At 39.4% G+C, this 21513-nt stretch overlaps 2 protein-coding genes across 5 annotated transcripts; both read right to left on the reverse strand.

The window, feature by feature from the left end:
* Positions 1-434: 434 nt before the first annotated feature.
* Positions 435-5922, reverse strand: ube2v2 (ubiquitin-conjugating enzyme E2 variant 2). 3 transcript variants are annotated; one of them, XM_017718282.2, is made up of 4 exons: positions 5801-5922; positions 4056-4204; positions 2492-2617; positions 435-2026 (listed from the first exon to the last, which is right to left on the reverse strand). In XM_017718282.2, exons 1-4 carry the CDS (start codon positions 5814-5816, stop codon positions 1880-1882), a joined length of 438 nt encoding a protein of 145 aa, XP_017573771.1. In that variant the 5' UTR covers positions 5817-5922; the 3' UTR covers positions 435-1879. The 3 variants fall into 3 exon arrangements, with proteins under 3 accessions (XP_017573771.1, XP_037393260.1, XP_037393261.1); XM_037537363.1 differs by lacking the exon at positions 5801-5922 and adding an exon at positions 5485-5583; XM_037537364.1 differs by lacking the exon at positions 5801-5922 and adding an exon at positions 4341-4363.
* Positions 5923-9222: 3300 nt separating this feature from the next.
* mcm4 (minichromosome maintenance complex component 4) lies at positions 9223-20035 on the reverse strand. Of its 2 annotated transcripts, none has more exons than XM_017718283.2 (17): positions 19939-20035; positions 19187-19256; positions 18737-18889; positions 18058-18188; positions 17501-17602; positions 17172-17267; positions 16956-17051; positions 16069-16207; positions 15668-15888; positions 14845-14965; positions 14384-14643; positions 13480-13845; positions 13204-13331; positions 12262-12469; positions 10110-10338; positions 9724-9857; positions 9223-9433 (listed from the first exon to the last, which is right to left on the reverse strand). In XM_017718283.2, exons 2-17 carry the CDS (start codon positions 19242-19244, stop codon positions 9341-9343), a joined length of 2535 nt encoding a protein of 844 aa, XP_017573772.1. In that variant the 5' UTR covers positions 19245-19256; positions 19939-20035; the 3' UTR covers positions 9223-9340. The 2 variants fall into 2 exon arrangements, with proteins under 2 accessions (XP_017573772.1, XP_017573773.1); XM_017718284.2 differs by lacking the exon at positions 19939-20035 and adding an exon at positions 19818-19905.
* Between the last annotated feature and the right edge of the window lie 1478 nt (positions 20036-21513).

Genomic DNA, 21513 nt, shown 5'->3' on the forward strand with positions numbered 1-21513 from the left:
AAAAAATGAGTGCAGAAACAAGGAGGTGCTCGTAATGTTATGTCTGATCGATGTGGGTTGGGTGATAGGTCCTCAACCCTGGTCGTAAAATACCTGTCCAACACTTCTGCGCCTTTTCTGAGGTCCATCCAAAGCCACATTCTACTGCACACCTTCAATATAACTACAATAATTTTGACATACTATATAGCATGGTAGTATGCAGTTTTGGATGCAGACCTGCTCTAATACAGTTTAGCTCAAGAAAAGCTTATTGATTAGTTGGGTCAGTCATGATGGCAGAAGGGAAAACCTGAACAGTCTGGGACCAGGGTTGGGATCTGCTCATTTAGTATAAAAGTGTTTTAAATCCCACTCCTGGTGATGCACAGCACAGGGATGAACAATTAAAGGCCTACTGCTACTGGGCAAATAAAGTGATGAAAAGAGAACAGTTCGTGTTCCACAATATTTGATTTATTATCCTGAATACAGCCCCTGTGTCACAAATTCAACATAACCAGAATATATATCTTAAAAAAGAGACAAAATAAAAAGGGACCAAAACACGTCATGAGATGCATTAAAGAGACTGTTGTTAATCAAGTCCACTCTTTGCAAGTGACTGAGTGGTTTGAAATTCAGAAATCCATACCAATGAGAAAACTACCCTTTGCCCAGTAACTTCACTTTTCAGTGTTCTTCCATAGCTTATTAACATGTAATAACTATGTTAGCTACTCCTTATTACAGTGTTCTTTTTCCAGATGACTGAAAATTAGACTCACAAGCAGATAAGTGATTAAAGTTTAGCGAGGGCTTGCTTAAGTGTTACATGGGCTAATCACAATTCATCACATCACACCTGCTGCAGTTCTAACAAAGTGGGGAACAATAGTTAATTCTTATCAGTATACAATACAGTGCGGGTGTACAAATTTTAAACAGTGAGAATAATCTGAAGAAGCGCATCAGGGCCTAATGGCATAATGCAGAAAATCCTCAAAGGTTCATTGCATTATACAGTAACGCACATTTAACATTTAGCAATGTGTGTATAGTGAGCTCATAAATGAAATGATAGAGAGAGACTGAATGAGAGAGAAAAAGAAAGAGTTGTGCAAGCAAGAGTTAGAGCTCAGGGTGTTGAGTCACTTTTTAATGCGCCTGACATGGTTTGATTTAAAACAGAACAGGGCATCTGTTACATGTCAGAAAGATACCGCACTGAAACAAACTGCAATTGTGTCAAATACAGATATTTTTAAAAAATAATAATAATAATTAAAGAAAAAAAAAAACACACACTAGCCAGCCCCTCCCCCCGTGTGATACTACAGGCAGACTACAGGCACACTTTAGTAATCCTTAGAACAATCATCAGTGAGGGGTACCAACACACCCAATAAATTCAGCAAACTAAAACTTACTACACATCCGTTTTACTTTTTTATCCCTCCAAAATATTTGTAAGTTTTCTTCAGCATGCTGTCATATATGTATCTTAAATTTAGTTTTGTTGTCCAGTCATAACTCAAAAGGAAAAGATCTGCTAGACCTTGCCTTTTCTGCCATGCCTTTTTTTTTGCTTACAAGAAAAATAAAAATGGTTCAGAAACATAAAGCTTATGGTCAACGTAATGTTACTGGAGGAGGGAGATTTGTGCACTGAATCTTAAAATAGAATTTCACACAGTGCCTCACATTATAGGCATTTCTTTTTTTCCAGAGAAGCTAAACTATTAGAAATGTCCAATCCTGCATCTGTAGTGCTGTCTGTTCATGTGTGGAGTGAGTAAATTTTCTTTATTATTATTTTTTTCTTTTTTCTCTGATGACTTAAGAGACATTTCTAGGAGAGTAAGGTTTAAGACAGAGGGTCAAAAACAATCATTTACAATTAATTGCTGTACGTCTGTCCTTCCGGCGGTTGAGGAAGCTTCATATTCTCTTTGGACATCATAAGACGCCTTAGCTCTTGAAGAACGACTTTAATGCTATAAGAATTTTGCCATTTCGCTAGAATTGGTATGCTACGTGCATCCACCTGAAATGAAAGGGGAAATGGAGAAGGGGTGAGACAGGTTGGGGCAAAAGAAGAAAAAAAAATCTTACTGAGATTATATTCAGCAAATTCTTTACTTTTACTAATTAAAAAAATTCAGCTGCAGCATATTCCTGTAATTGCTGTGATTACTGATCAGATACATTTGTAAAATGTATCCCCCCTCCACAAGAAGCAACAAATGAAAATAAAAATGTGGACCCAGGAAACCAGGGGGCCTATCATTTAGTTGTTAAAAATCTAAAATCAACCGTTTTGCACTATATATATGCAGTACAGTGCTGCGCAAACCATTTGAAGCTTTCTTTTATTTCAACAAGTATTCAAAATTTGTCCCCCCCACATCTACATAAAACCATCCTGATCAATACTTACTGACAACAGTCCAAAAAAATATTAATCTGTGCCCCCCAAAAAAAAATAAAAATACATCTTAGGACTACTCACCATCCCATTGGAATTATTTATTCCATTCATGCTAATTTTTGTTACAAATCTAACAGTTGGTGGTACTTCAGGATATTTAGGTCCACACTCCACTTTCAGGCTGTATATCCTGTTTTCATAATTAGTCTAAGGGACAAAAACAAAAGAACATTTTTAAGCACTGATGAAGAAACAGGAGTTTTGGCAACTGCTGATTAATTGTACAATTGTGATTACAGAAACAACCACTCATTCAACAAATGTCTTATTCAGGAATTTCCTAATAAAAAAAAAGTTAACATGTAAAATCCATACTTCAATTAGCCTAAACCCTCTTCAAGAGTGGCAGAGAATGTTTTTCCACACATCTCATGGCTATATATACACTCTTTCAGCATTCCTGACAGTTCCTAATCTGTTTTCTTTAGAACATTCAACATGATGAACAATCCTATTCACCTGCTAAACTAGATAGTTACAATGCAGTGATTAATGGCAGTGATAAATGGCCAAGACCAAAACTACATAAAGTGACACCTGATGAAAAGCTACATGCAAGGTAACAAGTCATCCATAAATGCTATTATATTACCACCTGAGATGACAATCTTTTGTACATTACTAGGAATGTTAGTATTTTGGAGTAGAGCAAGGATGTTCAACTCCAGTCCTGGAAGACCACTGTTGAGCACAGTCTTGAGATTTTCCTTCTCAGGCAAATCGCATTCTACTTATCTGGGTGTGTTTTGTGAAGGAAAAAAAAAAAAAAAAAAAAATATCACCAAATGGACACCAAAGCTCTCCAGAAACACAGTTAAACACCCCTGGAGCAGAGCATTCCCTTGGGCATCTTTAAGCAAATCTGCACATGTATGATCAATGCCCACCTTTAACATATTTAACTTCATCCCAAGATACTCAATATGAAAGCATTATTTATATATATATATATATATATATATATATATATATATATATATATATATATATATATATATATATATATATATAGCTGAAGAGACCTCTATTTAATGCTAATCTGTGCACAGGTGTTCTCATGTACTTCCTGTATAAGTGATACAATTAATCTGTTAAAACTCCCTAATGCATTCAAAAAGGTAACCCAGACACAATTTCACACCCACTGTTATTATCAATTTGCAAGATTAATGGTTTGGTTCTTACTGTTCACCATTAAAGCAGCACTAGTAATGCAGTTCTGGATGTAACCATATTATGCAAACAGGAAATGACTGTGTACTGCCTGCCCTATTATTACTTCTACATAATGAATTACATGTAATCCAAGCAGCACCACCACCCCACAACAAGACTGGTCAATTTAACGTCTATGAAAAACCCCATCTTAAGTAGTGCACAACTTTGCTGCCAAAGCTTACATACAAACTTAAAAGACTCACTTTAGCATTTTATTAAAGAGTGGCCTCAGCACGTAGACAAGCCAGATGACTAACACAAAGCATCCAATAAACCATAAGCAAATCACTATTTCTCATTAGCCTTTTGATGGGCTGTTTCTTTAAAATATGAATTGGCATGAAGTGGGTCTAAAACGTAAGCTTACTCTCGCAGGCCCAATGATCATTCCTGTCCACCGTGTTAAAGTCATGTCCTCGTCATCTTCCAGACCCCAGCTTACTGTGCCATCGCCAACACCCTTCTGCCCCTCTTCCAGCTCCTCCAACAAACGAAAATTGCGTGGAACTTTAACTCCTGTAATAAAGACATAAATCCACATGTAACTCATGAAATAAAAGCATACATTATGATTAACTGACAGGACAATAACAGAACACTAGAATATTTGATGGCATCCAATAACAGTGACTTGAAGCGCATTGCATAATACCTGTCCTTAAAGCCAATCCTCAGACGAAACCATATTGACAATAAGCAGGTGTCAGAGCGACAGATCCAGTGAACATTTTGTACTGGTGGCAAAACATAACACTAGCTTTTTTCTTAACTCAGTAGATAGTCTCAGAAATTTGGTTGCTAGTAACCCAAAATTGCAAAGTCCACTACCAGAGGAAGTGAGACCCTTTTACTAGTTTGAAACACAAGTTATCATGCAAAGCAGAAATTAAACTATAAATTAAAAGACATTTCAAGAGTATTACAGGCCAGTGTGACTAACGTGATTTCGAAACCCAGCTGATTTTATAATAGGTGCTGTTACAGCACGCAAGCCACAGCGGCCTGTAGAAAGGCAGCTAACTAGTTAAAACACTGGGTGAGGCACGTTCGTACTGAAAAAAGGTGGGGTGAGGTGGGGTGTAGAGTGAAGCTGGTCTAACGTTTAAAATATCACCGGAATGCAATCGTACTAGTTTTGGTAACTATGTCTGAATGTAAAGTGTCCTTGCCAGATCTCACTTCCTCAAATTTTGATAGCGTCAAGGAACTTAGCAAATAGAGCTAATAAGCTAACTTAGATTTGTACTGTTTATTTGTGCGCGGGCACGAAAGCTGAAAATCCAGACTGACCTACCTAGTTGGGTACATGATAGCAAAATGACCACGGGCGTGTCCTAAGCACAGGTGCAAGTTAATTCTATGTGCAAGAATACGGTCATGTGTCGTCGCTACGAAAGCGGCGGACAGCATGGCTATAGTGGAGCGTGCTAGCTAAGCTAAGCTAAATTAGACAACAAAACACACACGGCTAGCGGGCTAACGTTAGCGGAATTACAAATTCAGCAGACTAACCCAGCTGTTAAGTTTCTCCTGTAGTGTAGGGTATCAACGGGTGGGTTAGAAACATAGATAAAGAGAATTCAAACGAAGAGGTATTTTGTCATTTGACAGCAAGGCACAGCTCATGTGCTTGCCGTGCTCACGGCTACCCGCCCAACACATAACCCGTTAGTTAGCTTAGCTAACTAGCTAGGCGTCGAGCTTGTTTTGCGCGATATTTTGGTCTGCAGTACTGCAACATTTGTAGTTCGTAGCGCAAGGTGAACTCACGATGTGCCACACGTCTGTGCTCTTACATGTTATTTTTCGCTTCAAAAGCTGCAGCATCAGAAGGAGTGAACTAAAAGATCCCTAAATATTTAACCCAGCAACACCACTAGCTAACGTTAATGCGGCTAGCGCGAACCTCCCAACTGAGCTCACACTGATGTCAGGATGGCACACTTATCAGAAGGAACTAAGTAAACAAAAAAATCTAGGCATCTTGCGGCCGCTCTCTCTTGACTGATTTCGGAACTTAGGTGCAAAATAACTGCCCCTCTGTTTCGAAAGCAGCCTTCGGCGCAAAACATGCGAAATATTAGTTGCGATTTTACATATTGTGAGACAAACCTGAGGAGGTCGCCATCTTCTCCAGCCAAATCCAGAAGCGCACGATTGCATGACATCAGGTCACTTGACTAAAACGTCACCACCACTGCATTAAGAAGGACGGGGTGTATGAGGGTCCTGCAAAATAAACCTCCTTAACCATTACCAGAGCTGGCTCTAACTACACGTTCTCAGTTCCGTGTACTTACGTAATATAATTCGGACGGATTTGTATTTTTGTCTGAGTATTCTGAGTTTCATTTTTCCTGTACTGTGTTCATTACAGCGCCCGGACTCCTTGCTTTTGCGCACACCGCTCACTCATTTTATACCAGAGAAGCACAGCGTCTAAAACACGCCGGTTCTGTGGAGGTTCACTGCAGCTGTATAGTACTTAAGTTTCTTTGAACTGTTATTTATTCATAGCTCTTATTTGCTTAAAGTAAAATATTTTTACTGGAATGTAGTTTTGCGCACCCACACCTCTGATCATTACAATACTGTGTTAAGGGAATTATGTTGCTGCATGAATCATCTCGATGTCCAAGTTTGCACCAGACAGGAGAAAAACAAACAAAGCGACCAAGTCCCCATATGTCCTGCTATCAAACGGTACAGCTCTTGTTTCCTAACACTGAAACATGTCCAAACACACACTAAATGAGCAGTGTTTCTTAACTCCGGGTTTAGAGATCCAGATCCCGGCACAGTTTCAACGATTGCCTACCTCAGCACACTTGATTCAGCTCCTAAACTGACTATTAGGCCCTTCATGAGCTGGTTCAGGTGGGTTGGAGCACGGAATAGCTGAAATGGGCCAGAGCAGTGGGTACCCAGGATTAAGAAACACTGACCTTTGACTAGAGCAGTGGTTTCCAACTTCAGTTCTTGGAATCCACTGCCCTACACAGTTTCACCTGTTCCCTACCCAGACACATCTGAACAAGACAGAATCGTAAGAGTCCTGAAAGTACCTGAAATTGTACAGAGCAGGTGAGCCAAGGACTGACTTGAAACCCAAAGTCCCACTCATTGGAACAACTTAAAATACTCCCTGGCCCAGACTCATCTGATACGGTTTATAAAAGGTCTTATGCAGAAAATATTGGAGCGTGTGGAGGGATCAACTACCACGATGAAATGATAAAGTAGAGGTCAGAAGCAGTGGGAACAAGACTGAGACTCCCAGTTTTTTTGAAGCAATTTAATGAACGTCTTAGTATGCATCCATATGTGAGGGTATGTGGGGTTGTACCCCATCTAACTGGCAAATTGTGACCCTCTGGCCTATAATAGCAGAGTGCTAAAATTTAGCAGTTTTCAAAATGTATCCTGAACAAATCCATTCAATTCTGCATCAAATCTTTGGTCAGCTTCTTTTTAAAGCTTCCATAGCTGTCTACCAAACACTGATGAACCAGAAATTCACTATTCATCTCATGCAGGGGTGATAGTGGGAAAAATTCCTGAGCCTGAACTTTTTTTCTCTGCTCAGGAGGTGAGCAGGGTGGGGGTGCTATGTATGCGACACACTTAACACATAACTTGTTGGCCCCTGGGTGCAGATATATGTCTATGTATAACCCTGATCTTCATTACTGTCAAAGAGTTTTTGCTTTTGAATTAGTCACTTCAATGATAGATTGTGTTGAATTTTGTTGAAATACATGAACAACATTCAGACATGAGATAAACAAACCCAATATAAGCCTATATTTCAGAAGCTTGTGCAGATTACCAGAACTCTTGGGACTAGCAGGCCTGTTCAGGAATCCATACCTGTTTTTAACTAGTCACATACCTTATTGCTTCTATAGCATAGGAGACTACAGATACTACAGCCATACCAAGAACGGTCAGCAGGTGGCAATAACAATACTCCAAAGTAAACTAGGAATTGATTAGTAGCCTAACCATTGACTAAATGACATGAACAAGGACACATTCATTTCTTTTAAAAATATAATAGCAAACTATGCAGCATTTATTTTAAATATTTTGAAAGTTAAGTGCAACAAACTCAAATAATATATATCTAATATCTAATAATAAAAAAAATAATACTACAGCCCTAAAATTACTATTCAGTTCCATTTTCCCCTTAATATAGGCTTAATATAGTTGTGTTCCATGGCTGAGTTTATACGTTTCGCGTTGACAGTGCAAAAAAATTCGCACGTGTATTTCCCGGGATTTCCTACTGAATCTATCAATTTGTTTGGTCAAAGCAAGTCCCGCCCCGCCCTGTTTCTGACTGCCTTAATGGCTAGTAGGCTAGGCCTTGGTGTTGGTTACAGTGAAACCTGCAAATGTCAGATCAAGAGAAGTGTCAGATCCTATGGTCAGATCACGAGGCCAGGGGTCGGCAACCCGCGGATCTTTGATCCCTCTGATGCGGCTCAGGTATGGAAAATAATTAATTTAATTAACGTATATGATTTTTGAGACTTAAAAAAATGTTCGGGCGGAATATCACAAACGTCCGGTATTTAGTTTCGGTTCGCTTGTCTGACATGTCGGCGTCGTCACCCCCCCACCCGTTCGCTAGAGTGAGATGTCGTCGTCGTTTTAATATATTATTATGTGGCTCTCACTGAAATAAATTTCCAATTACTTTGCTTTTATGGCTCTCTGAGTCAAAAAGGTTGCCGACCCCTGCACTAGGCGAACCTTTTTTTTTTCCTCGCAGACACGTCGGTACGCCGGAATTCCGGCGTGGCGCCTGAAAACTATCAGGCCTGCTCATGTCTTCAGCTGGACTACTTACCATCCCTCCATCTAACCTCCATGGCTTTGGTGACCGAGCCTTCTCAAGATTTGCCCCTAGACTCTGGAACTCTCTCCCACAACTGGTCAAAAAATCCAATTCACTCCATATTCAAATCCAACCTGAAATCTTATTTTTCACACTTGCCTATAACCTCCCTCATACCTTCAATGTCTGACCCTGCCATTTCTTATTTAACCACTCTGCCTCAACATACTCATAACCTGCCCTTAGTCTGTTATGCTCCTTCAGTAGGCCTGCCCATATACTGCCTTGTCTTTCTGTATGTATTACTGTGCTCTTGTTGTAACACACACACACACACACACACACACACACACACACACACACACACACACACAATTGTAAGCGTCTTTAGGTCCTTGATAAAGTGCTATATAAAAATAAAGAATTATTATTCTTCAATTGTTGGAGAAAATGTCATGTGGTTAAAAGCAAGCATGCTACACAATGGTTTTTTGCTTTAGTCTGTTTTTGAAGGTTTAAAAGCATTCTGGGCTACGTTCATCAGACATGTTCTGATTGAAACAATGTTAAAACAACTACAACTCTCAAAACATCACAAAGACTCTGCAAATCTTGTGATGGTATTTGAAATGCAAGTCAGCTATGTTTATCAAAGGAAAGGAAACTTGAGTATACAAAACACACCAGATACAACCACCAACTATTTATTGCAAACCACAATACATAATTCATGCAAGCACAACCATTGTTTTACAGTTAAACAGACAAAACCAGTTCATCAGAACAAATTAATATTCTGGTCATATTTACAGCAGACGGACAGTCTTCCCTGTGACCGTCAAGTAGTCCTCATCAGTGAGTGCTCTGAGTGCCTCATCAAACATGTCCTTGGTGATGGCCTGGAATTTGGGAAAAGAGGAGGGGGAAAAATAATTTTAAAAAAAAGCTTACTGATAAGATGGTAGTGCATCTCAGGTGACTTTTTAATAGTTTATTCTAATGGTGTTCCTATTGATGCACATTTTTCCTATAGTCATTTTAAATGCAATCAGAAAAAGACTTGCAAAAACATTAGTACAAAGACTGCAGCTTAAACCTATGCAGTGCATTTATATTAATTCTATTAGCAAAACAAACCGTGTCAAATTAATGAATAGGACAGTTAATTCCAAAGGCAGGAAACACTTACAGCCTCTGACTGGCCACGGAGATCATCAAACAGCTGCTGGTACTTCATGGCCGGCATTTTGCCCTTTGACTGGATAAGTTTCTTCAGGGCCTGTGCCACTTCCTCTTTACGCTTGCGTGCCGTAGCACTCATGCCTATACACAGAAACCCCAAAACACACAGCTGCTAAAACACCAATATTTAAATACAGAAAATACATGTATTTATAGCATTTGGATAACCTTTTTTTGTTCGCATTACATTAGTGCAGTGGCTCCCAACCCTGATCTTGGAGCCTCTGCCCCACGTATTTGAGCATTTTCCTTGCTTTTGACACCAATTCAGGAAGGACTTCATTAGCTGGGTTGGGCTAGGCTGGGAACCACTATCAGAGAAAAGCCTAGTACCTGTGGTGAGGATGGAGATGTCCACAAAGCCTGTCCTGGGATCTGTGGCAGACTGTTTAAGGGCTTCTCTGTGGAGCCTCTTGGCCTCCTCCACATCAATGGTCTCCACTTTGTCTGAGAAGCGGACTTTAGCATGGGCCTCAGCTAGCCGGATCAAGGACTCCAGCTGCCGTGGATAAGCAGACACCATCCCCCTACCACTGCCAATTTTCCTCATGTCCACATAGGCCTGGGCAACACATTAAAGTTACAGAATTCAAAGCTCAAACTTCACTAGTACACACAGAATCTTGCATGAAATCTTAAGTGTAGGTGTTTTAACACTAGAATGACTAAAGCTACGAAGATGTTTGTAAGGGAAAGCAGCCTCCATGTAGCCCACTCCCCTGCTGTGAAGCGATTAACACCCATTTGTCTTGGAAATGATAAGGAATGCGTTGGATGCACCAACCCCCATGCCCACAGAAAGCTCCTACAGCTCCCAAAGCACCTAATGTGACAACTTGAAGGTGAACTTGAAGTTACAACCTGAGTGTCTATGTTACCGATCCTACAGCATGACATAATTTGTAGAAACGTGTTAAGTTATAATTCAAGGGCGTAGTAGTAGTGATGGATAGAGCAGTGGCGATTTCTCCAAGACTGCAAGGGAAGCTCAGCTTCCCCTAAAATGTCAAACATTAAATGGTCAAATATGTACAGTTAACATTTCATTTACTACAAATGCATTAGAACACGTTAAATCTTGAAGACGAGTTCATTCAGAATCAGCTACTTATCACGTAGCATCAATGCACTTGCCCGTAGAAGCTGAGTGTCTATTCACTTCAACGGGACTGCATGGAGCTGGTTCTCTCATTGCTTCAAAACTCGGTCATTGGATAAATGCCACGATTTTGTCCCTCCCCGGACGCCGAGCGTCTCTGGGGGTTAATGCAGCTGTGGGCGGGTCGGGATGCAGAGCTTTTGCAAGATAATTGGAAGATCAGTCGAAAGGTTGAATCCCATTTTGATTGACAGCCATTTTGACCTATTTACGTCAAAAGACAAACTGCAACCCATTTCTTGGTGTTTGGTGAAATTACTTGTGCATTTCCATTGTGTTTTATTTACACAATGAACTCATAGTTCATTGTTTCAGTTTAACAATTTCAACATTTCCTTGTTCAAGTTTAATTTCGTTTTGTTAGTTCGTTCAGTCATTCATTCATACTGTTGGCTAGGTCGGAGTGAACTACGCAGCTAGCAAGGTTCACACGATGGCAGACAATGCTAATATTGTCGACCTGATTTTGGCAAATTTAGTAGTACTGTATCAAATATACTGATAATGATATGGAGATATTACACTAACAATCAGTATATTATATTTATATATTTACAGACATGGGGAGAGAAAGACAGATGTTACTAGTAGGCTTTCTGGATGCACCACACAGCTGCTGCCTGAGTGCTTCTCTGTGAATTAACATAATAAATGTTGACTTATGGTCCTGCTAAATCACTGGCAAGAAGGAGGGGTGATGTCCTGAGGATCCTGAAATCTCAGTCATGCTAGTGTTAACACACCAGTCTGCTGAGCACTGAGCCTTGCACGAGATGAACTAGGTGTAATGGGAGAGACTAAAACTAAACTGAAGTGCTACAAGCTTCCATGACCAGTGTGACTTGAGGATACTGAGGCTCTTGATACAACAGTTTTTATTCTTATTTGGGGGGGCAAATTAAGCAAAACTTTCTAAGCCAAAGTAATGCATTTAAAAAGGTGGAGCTCAAAGTACAATAGTGTTGACATTGTCTGCCAGACAAGCCAGATATTAGGGTAACAAACTAGCATAGGTACCCATACAGACCCAAAATTTGAACAAGTTGACCCTAGACGTACTCAGGCCGAGATCAGATCAGTCTTAAGAGTTTTACTGCAGACTGAAAGTTAACTTTACATTTACGGCATTTGGCACACTCTTATCCAGAGCGACTTACAATTTGTGCATTTTTATACAGGAAGGCGAAGGTAGTGTTAGGAGTCTTGCCCAAGGATTCACTGGTATAGTGTAGGGTGCTTGCCCAGGTAGAGGATTGAATTCTACAGCATAGAAGGCAGAGGTGTTACTCACTACACTATACCAACCATGTTTACTTCTGATTATACCTCAATAAGTGCCTGGCTGGCTTCTTCACAGAGTCTTGGGTTGATGTATGTGCGGGCATAGGCGATGTAATCCTTCAGAACGGCCATGTCCAGATACTCCTCCTCTACTTGGTCCTCACTCTGGTAATACAGCGAAACCAGGTGGTGTGCAAGACGCCTGTCATATGCCTCATCCTGAGGGTCCAGCATCAGGAATATTAGATCAAACCTGATTGAGAGAAGAGCATGAAACAGAAATGTTAGCAGAAATATAAACATAAATCTTGCAAAAGATGGGAGAAACCCAGTCATGCAGGACAGCATAATCTGGTTGACATGATCTGGTGAAATAAATGCTGCACCACCACCACCACCACCACCACCAATTCTGAATTTCATCTCCAATTATGAAAATGTTTTGTATTCCTCTGCACACTCTGGGAGGTGGTGTATGTATATTTTGGGGAAGAATGGGAATTACTGACCACTAGTGGAAATAACAGTCTATGCAGAATTAACTGGAAATATGCCTAATACCTGTTCCAACACCAAATCCAATACAAATAGTGTTATTACACACACTTTGTTCGGAAGGGTCTCAAACAAACAAACAAACAAACAAACAAACAAACAAACAAAACAAACACCTCGCTCTCGCACCTGAACTACACCATGACAGGGAGCAATGTTTGAATGCTTAAATTACAGTGGTATTATTTATCAGTATAAAACTTTCCTCTCAACCCCATGTAGCCACACATACACTTCTTGAATTTCCATTTTTCTGTGCTCATAAGTGATGCTGTATGCTGCTGTAACACCAAATCCCTGTCTGAACCTTGCAGATATTCGATAGCATGTGAGTAGGATTAAGGCAGACAGTCTGCAAGAGGCCAGCAAAATAATCCCCAACACCTATCAAATCCATGAAAATCTGAAAGATGGCTCTTGGACCATGTTTACCTGGAGAGGAGTGTGTGAGGGAGCTGGATATTCTCAATGGTTGTCTTTTTGGGGTTCCATTGTGACTCCACTGGATTGGCTGCTGCTAGGATCGAGGTCCGTGCATTTAGCTGACAGATGATCCCAGCCTAAACCACACCAAAAAGCACAATTCAACATACAACTCATGCTCAAGCCCATTTCCCATGAAACCTAGGCTACTTAACTGCACATCAACTACAATATTTTAAGATACAAAACCTCTCAAGCTCCTCAACACAAAGGAAAGAACCTTGCCTTAGCGATGGAGAGGGTTTGCTGTTCCATGACTTCATGCAGCACAGAGCGGGTACTGTCACTCATTTTGTCGAACTCATCAATGCAGCAGATGCCATTGTCACTGAGAACCAGTGCACCAGTCTGCAGCACCAGCTGCCGAGTCTCTGGGTCCTTCATTACATACGCAGTGAGACCCACAGCACTCGATCCCTTGCCAGAAGTGTACTGTCCGCGTGGCACCAGATTGTATACGTACTGCAGAAGCTGGGATTTGCTAGTACCTGGGTCACCACACAGCAGGATATTGATCTCAGCACGGAAGTTGCCACGGCCTGTTTGACTAAAGTCTTTCCGTGTTCCACCAAAGAGCTGTAGCAGTATTCCCTAAAATGTAAAATAAAGTGTTCTCACCACTCACTAAGGACATAAAAAGATAGCAATGGTTTCACAAAGACTAAATATCTTCTTCCTTGCTGTTCATACAAGTTAAAAACCAACTTATTTCTGATTATTCATGATTTGTCATGCTAAAAAAAAAAAAAAAAAAAAAAATTATATATATATATATATATATATATATATATATATATATATATATATATATATATATATATATATATATATATATATATATATATATATATATATATATATATATATTTTTTTTTTTTTTTTTGCTTTTTAATAAGATTTTTAAAATTGTTCAGAGAATGAGACTGAACACATTCTATAGAACAGTTTGAACTTTTGAGTCATCTTCAATACTTCAAAGCCACAAATTTAGCATACAAGACATGAACACAACACTTTGAAAGTGGTTAATATTCATAAGGATTAGATTTATTGTTACAGGTTACACAAAAAAAAAAAAAAAGAAAAAAGATTTACACTTTTACTCAAGCTTCTACCAGCTAAATACTACCTTTTTGATGTCCTCATGCTCGTAAATGCTAGGCGCAAGGGCCGAAGACAGCCGGTCATAAACGTCTGGCTTAGCAGCAAGCTCTTTGAGCATAGACACCCGCTCTTCTGTAAAAAGCTTCTGCTCATTCTCCTCCTCCAGGCCATGCAGACGACGCTCATCTGTCTTCCGGAAGTGGATAGCATCGATGTGAGTCTTGTACACTGACTTCACTTGGCTCTGCCGTGGGTTAACACGCATGGGCGCTGCTCTGTAAATACCTAATTAAAAAATAAATAAATAAAAATAACCATAATAAAATACATAAGTATACCAGTTAAATCAGGCTGGACATGGACATTAAATTCTTCAGCCGCTTTTCCCACGGCTGGATTACATTTATTTAAGAGCCTTAGGTAAAATGGTGGCATGCACAGATTTATGCAGACTACACAACACTGGTTCATTAGGGTAGAACACACCTGTGATATTGACACGATCTCCTGGCTGCACTTTGTCCACCAAGTCATTGTGTGCATACACCACTGTGGTGTGGGGTGTCTGACCAGCTGGCATATCCTCTGGAGACTCCTGAAGTTTGATCTGCCAATCAAAAGTGATCAACACAAGTAAACTCACTAATTGTATGTGGACCCACATGAGGACCCAAAAGAGAAAATTGATACAACAGGGAACCAAGTAAAATTTGTTTTAATTATTAGAAATCATAAGTAATCAACATTATTCAGCAATCTTAGTATATCGCCAAATAAATTGTCTTTCAGTTTTTTTAAAACTAGCTTATGCAAAAACTGCTCTGTGAAAACTGATTACTTGTAATTCCATATGACATGTACGTCAGTAAATTCCATTTTCACAATTTCTTAAATGTCTTGAAATTATTTTAGTATATGCAAACAGACTTGTTGAAGGTGTAGACAGACTTAACTGCAGTGAGGTTACAAAGACCTTACTTCCCCTTATGAAAAATGTAAAAGGAACCTACACCCAAGGAGAGAGGAATGGTGTTCCCAGAAAAGGTAGATGAGAAACCCTTTGAGTCATTTTTGATTTTAGTGCAAAAGGCTTAACCACGGGGGACTTTTTTCTTTTAATGTAAAGAATTTTGAAAGACCAACCTCATAGTATTATCAAAAATTAAATAAAAAAAAATTTATTCAACTAAAACATCCAAAACATTTCGCCTGAAACATGGAAGTTACCAACCTCTGTGTTAGTTACATCAGCATTTCAAGTGATAACACCTTGTATGTTTTGTATGTATGTAACACCTTGTATGCTCACCATTTGCTTGTCAGAGAAGACCGAACGGTTGTGCACCAGTGCCATGCTGTGTGTGGTGTTGCAGTTGCGACAAACTGCAGGCTCTGCGATGCGGCCTCGGTCAACTTCCACACGTGTGCTGAAAGCACAGACTTGGCAGCGGAAAAAAGCCTCCTGCATTTCTGGAATCAGCTGAGAGGTGCGGATCACCATGCCACTTATAGTGATGAGCTGGTCAATGTCTGAGAGAGATTAAATGAGTTACAATCTGTGCTGCAAGTACAGTCTCACTGTGCACACTAAACCTTTTCTGCATATACAGAATAACAGTATGTGCATTATAGCTCCATAGCTGAACTTAAGTTTCATTTGTTATGAGAGCAACCATGCCACAAGCAACTACGAAAATGAGCCTGACTCACCTTCAGGGTTGAGACTGCGCATGTTTCTGGTTTTCAGAGCGTTGTAGGGACGCACTTGGATCTGGTGCTCCAGAACAGAATCAGGGTAACGATCAAAGAACAGCTCGTTTACAGCCATATCAAAGGTGGGGATTACTTCCTAAATTGAAGGAAAAACAAATAAGGGGTTAAAACAGTCTCTTTAATGCCAGCACCATATCTCTACCAGAGCTCTGACAAAATAAATATTTTTTTTTAAAAAATCCATCGTTTGGCAATAAACAGTATCTACACATTCATGCACTCTCCAAAATGCCTTAAAATGTTTAAAATTTCTATTGGAAGACATACTTACTTAACTTACTTAATGGCATTTGGCTGACCCTCTTATCCAGAGTGACTTACAGTTTGATCGTTTTACACAAATAGGCGAAGGTGGTGTTAGGAGTCTTGCCCAAGGACTCTTATTGGTATAGTGTAGGGTGCTTTGGAATATAGAGCCTTAATTAAATTAAATACATCTAGGAAGTAAACACACTATTGCCAGTAAAGCCAGGTATACTTAATCCGTTTTCAGGAAACGGACAGTACAATGAACATTTAGAGAACAATTCAATCAAACCAAAACTGTTCTTAGATAAACTTAGGATAAACACAGTTTTTAATTTTGCTCCAAAGGTTGTCCGTCAACACAAACAGTACACTAACGTGTGTCTCCCAATGGTTTTCCAAGCTTTGTAAGCGAGCGTTTCTAGACAACATTCTATGTGATCTGATTTGCAAAGTATCTACTCTATAGAACACCTTTAAAACAGATGGTTTTACAGCTACTGACTGAGGATGGCAAGTATTTTAGACCCAAAGAAAACAGTTGATAGAACTCAGCAGAAGACTAAAACTTGACTTACTTGAGGGTAACAGATAAGCTGGCGGTACAGGTCAGCATCAAAGGTCTGAATGTGGCCACAGTTTACATTTAACACAGGATCCCCAACAACGCTGATCTGCAACGTATACAAAAGCCTGTGAAGTGCCAGTCCATGATACTCAGCTTCTAAAAACAAGAAACGGAATCCTCGACGTCATTTCCAAAGAAAAACCACAAAAATTCAAGCTTATCTTACCTCATCCAGTTTCTGCATGTACAATGGCTCATTCAGATCCAGACAGGCATTCTCATCCTCACGGGAGCTGGGGTCAATGAATCGCTGCAGAAAACGCTACAAGGAGTAAAAAAAACCTACTAAATTCTCTGCACCAACCTCAAACTCGTTCATGAACTGAACACATGAATTACTATGCCATGTTACAGGAAACAAGTCAAACAAATATTATGTTAATCAATGTTTTCAGTGCTGCAGTCATTTTCCCCCCTTACAGAGAAGAAATATGTATATACACAATACATAATTCTTATGCATAAGTTTGTTTTGTGATGCTCCTTTGGCATTACCTGAAACTTCTCCTTGCAGGTTCCTACATTGACATCAGTGCCCCAGATGACAAGTCTCTGGCCAGCAGTCTGTTCACTAGCTACTGTGGCATCTCCAGATGGCTGGGAGGAAAAGACGAAAATTCATACTAATGTCCAAGACAACACCCACACTGACAAAGTATTGATCACTAAGCCAAAACAAATTTGAAAGGAAATACTATGGATACTCAGTTAGCTGACGGGGCTGAGAAGCTGAAAACTGCCAGCTTCACTAATTGTGTTTTCCTGTTTTAATTATTATTAATAATAATAATAATAATAATAATAATAATAATAATAATAAATTACATTTATATAGTGCCTTTCACAAACCCAAGGTCGCTTCACATAGCATGGGCAGGACAAAAAAATTGCATCTTTACTGTTTCATTCAGCTTTATACTCAATATAAATTCATCTTTAAATGGTGTTAGTTGTAGCTGCAAAATATCTATATACCTAACCTTAGCATATAAACCAAAGATCTTGCTCTGTAAACAATTTGAGGACTTTATGAAATGACTGCCTCCACTCACAGGCTCAGAGTTGAGGTCGACTTGCGGAGCCTTTCTGACAGAGCCTAGGTCAGGCCTCTGGCGGGCTGGGGTTCCACGGCTTGGTGTATCATATATAAGTGGAGAGCTCATATCCACTTCACTCTGTGGAACTGATAAGAATATTGTTAACAACTGCTGTGTTCAGACAAGGAAACAAGAAAGACCAGAAAATCAAATGGTAACTGCTAAATCATTTTTTTGCTGTCCATACCCCAAAAAATGAGACCTAACATGTAATTAACTGCATGGTAATCTATCCTGACTAGAGGCAGGAAATGTTAAGTTTGATATCTATAGTAATACATTTCAGCACATTATTCTTAGTTTAAACAAGAAAGAAAAGAAAAAAAGAAAGCAAGTGTGGCTTAAGCCAGAAGTGAGTGTGATGTTGAAAGTGGACTCATATACTCACTATTAGAGGTCACAGCTTATTCAAGAAGCTCTAATAACATGCTTACTAAAAGTAAATTAGACAGCCAATCAGCAGTCTAGATTTTGCAATAAGCATGTCTACTGGCTTATAGACACTAAAACAGACTACTTAGCCAGTGAAATTCAAGACCAAAAGAGATTTGGTGGGTTCCATAAAACACAATGAACTATGATACTCAGCACTATTATTGACTTTTCATCATACTACAGTTATAAAGAAAGGTACCAGAGCGACGAGCCACTGGGCTGGAGAAGAGTGAAGTGTCTTGGATGGCCGGGCTCTGCATGTCTGTGCCTGGTGATGTGGGCATGGGCTGCAATTCTCCTGTGGAGGGCTCACGGGGCCGTGGTGATAGAGACAGAGGGTCCTCACTAGCCGCTAATGAGGCACAAAAACAAACTTTATATACTCAGAAAATGTCTAAAACTAAACACAGTGAGAATGTGATGAGTTTTTTTATGAATATAAACTAACACAAGGAATTTCCATTGGACAAGCTAGCCAGGTGTGATCATCTGACAGTTCTCCTTAAGTTAGCCCTGTAAATGTCGCTTATCCCAGATACCCTCTGTACGTCCCCAAATACAATCACTTTCAATTACAAACAACAACAACAACAACAACAACAACAACATTTAATAATGCACATTTCACAATCGCTCTGGCTGAACTTACGAGTAGGAGGGTTGCTGCTCCTGGCACGCTTGCGGGCGCTTGAGGATGGGGAAGACATCTTGAACACTCACTAAAATATAAAGTTATTGACATTAACAGTCTAGCAACACATCCACTTAAGAAAGTAAAAGAAAAAAAAAGTTAAAGCATAAAAAAGGCACGTCAGCTAACCAAGCTACTCACAGTCATCTCACTTATTCTAACGCGGTGTAAAAAAAAAAAAACAACTAATGGATGCTGAGTAACGGTAGCAGGTTCAGATGCGTAGCGTTACCAAGATTAGTCAGATTTTATCGCTCAAATGCACCCTTTTTTAGAGTTTACTGAGCTAAAAGAGCGCCGTGAATTCGGAATGCAAGCTAACGTCAGTTCCTTCAGTTTTGTAGGTTTAAAAACTAACCGCTAGCTAACTAATCACAGGCAGTAGCAAGAGAAACAACATGCTACAATGCAACAGGAGTGAAGAAGATACTTAGATCTGAGCAAAAATGCTTTAAACTTATGAACAGGCTTAACGTAAGGGATAAACTGTACAGCAGGCAATGGTTCTCCATTGTTCAACCTTAAAGAACTAGGCACGTCCATGTCAATGCGCATCGAAAGACAGTCCTGTCCAACTAAAGTTACCCACCCAAACGTTGCGTAGTAATATATATCTATGTAGTGAGGAAAGGGCATACTTAGCCTTCTATGACTTAAACTTTTATTTACATTTATTTTGTTGACCTAAAGTATAGAAAAACCACACTTACCGTCTACGAAGCCTCCTATCAAACACACACCGAGTGGCGCGAAAGTGCTTGCATGACGTATTTTTCGCGGGGAAATTCGGGCCAATCCGGACGCTTTGCGCCTCTACATCTTAGTTGAAGGGGGGGGGGGGGGTACCGCGTAAATTCAAATAAGCGCAAAATAAAGCAAATTATTTTCGAAATGGTGGTTGGAGATTACTAAGATTTTTAACATGCATTGAAAAAACGAAGAAAAGAAAGACTGAGGACTAAAGTACGGAATCTCAAAGAGTCGTGGAAACAACGGCTCGTCTCTTCTTTGGTTTGTTCCAAATTTTCGCGGCAAAAGTCAGCAGAGATCCTGTCACGTGACCGAGGGCGAGCTACAAAGGGCGGTACTTCAAGATGAAATCGTACACTGGCGCAATGCTTAGTAAACAAATGCTGCCTGCCAGATGTAACTAAAATTAGTGTAAAATATAAAAGTAATATTAGTAAAGGTGCATAGTATATTCCAGTCTCAGTTTGGGTAATACAACTCATATTTTCAAAACAGAACAGCCCGTGCTCATATAACTATCCACTGTCACACGTGTCTTGTCATGTAATATAAAGTGCAATTTGCATTGAGTCATGCTTTTTTTGAGTATTTTTTTTGCACTCCAGTATATATTTGTGTGGGCTTTTCTGTTATAACCCCAAAGCACACCGTCACAACGTTCTCTAACAAAAATAAATTCAAACGCTGGGTTATTGTCAGCCAAATCAGTGTGGCAATATTATCTCTGCAGTGCTGTCCACGATTCAGAATGGTTAACTTGGCTCGTCACTTTATTTTAGGTTTTAGCTATTCAGTCCACATGTAGCTGAGTTCTTTTTTCAGGGTCCTATTAAACCAAAAATATACTCCTTAAAATGGTCATAAAATGTCTGGTCTAAGGGAATACGTTCTAAGATGGTGCTTAAATGCAGTTGTGAAAAGAGTCAGTGTCTGTATTGACTTTATTCAGAATACTTGACCAAAAATATCCAGTCAACAGTGCTCCTGTGGTCAGAAACGCCACTGATGAAGGGCTACAGGATGCCAAAACTGATAGTCACACATATTGAAAAGACATCATAAATATACCTTAAAGCATCTTATCCATGTTTGACTTGTTTGAATAAGACAGACAATTTAATACATGCCATGTTCGATATATTTATGGTTTTTCTTTTAGGTCTTAAAGGGTATTAAAAAGCATTGTGTTTGTTTATTCAGTTGTGCGGCAAACCTGTTTTTGTATTCACTTTAATTCTTTACTGTTAAAGACAGCTATTAGAATGCTTAGCACATGCCTCTCACTTTTAAACTCTACTTATTTATTTTAGACCAAAAGGTTCCAAAAAAGGGCTCAAATAAATTTAAAGGTCCTGTATTTTTCTTGCATATCTCAGAGGTCCACTGTCTTTGGGTACATATCCGTAATATACATGATTTGTTTTTAAATGAGAGATTTCTCACTTTTCTTTATCGCTTACTAAACAGGTTGTTTGTGTGACTCTTCCTTTAAAACTGATATATGTAAATGATCTTTGTTCTGATTGGTTTGTCTT

Source organism: Pygocentrus nattereri, chromosome 3 (genome assembly GCF_015220715.1).
Source record: "Pygocentrus nattereri isolate fPygNat1 chromosome 3, fPygNat1.pri, whole genome shotgun sequence".
Taxonomy (NCBI): Eukaryota; Metazoa; Chordata; class Actinopteri; order Characiformes; family Serrasalmidae; genus Pygocentrus; species Pygocentrus nattereri.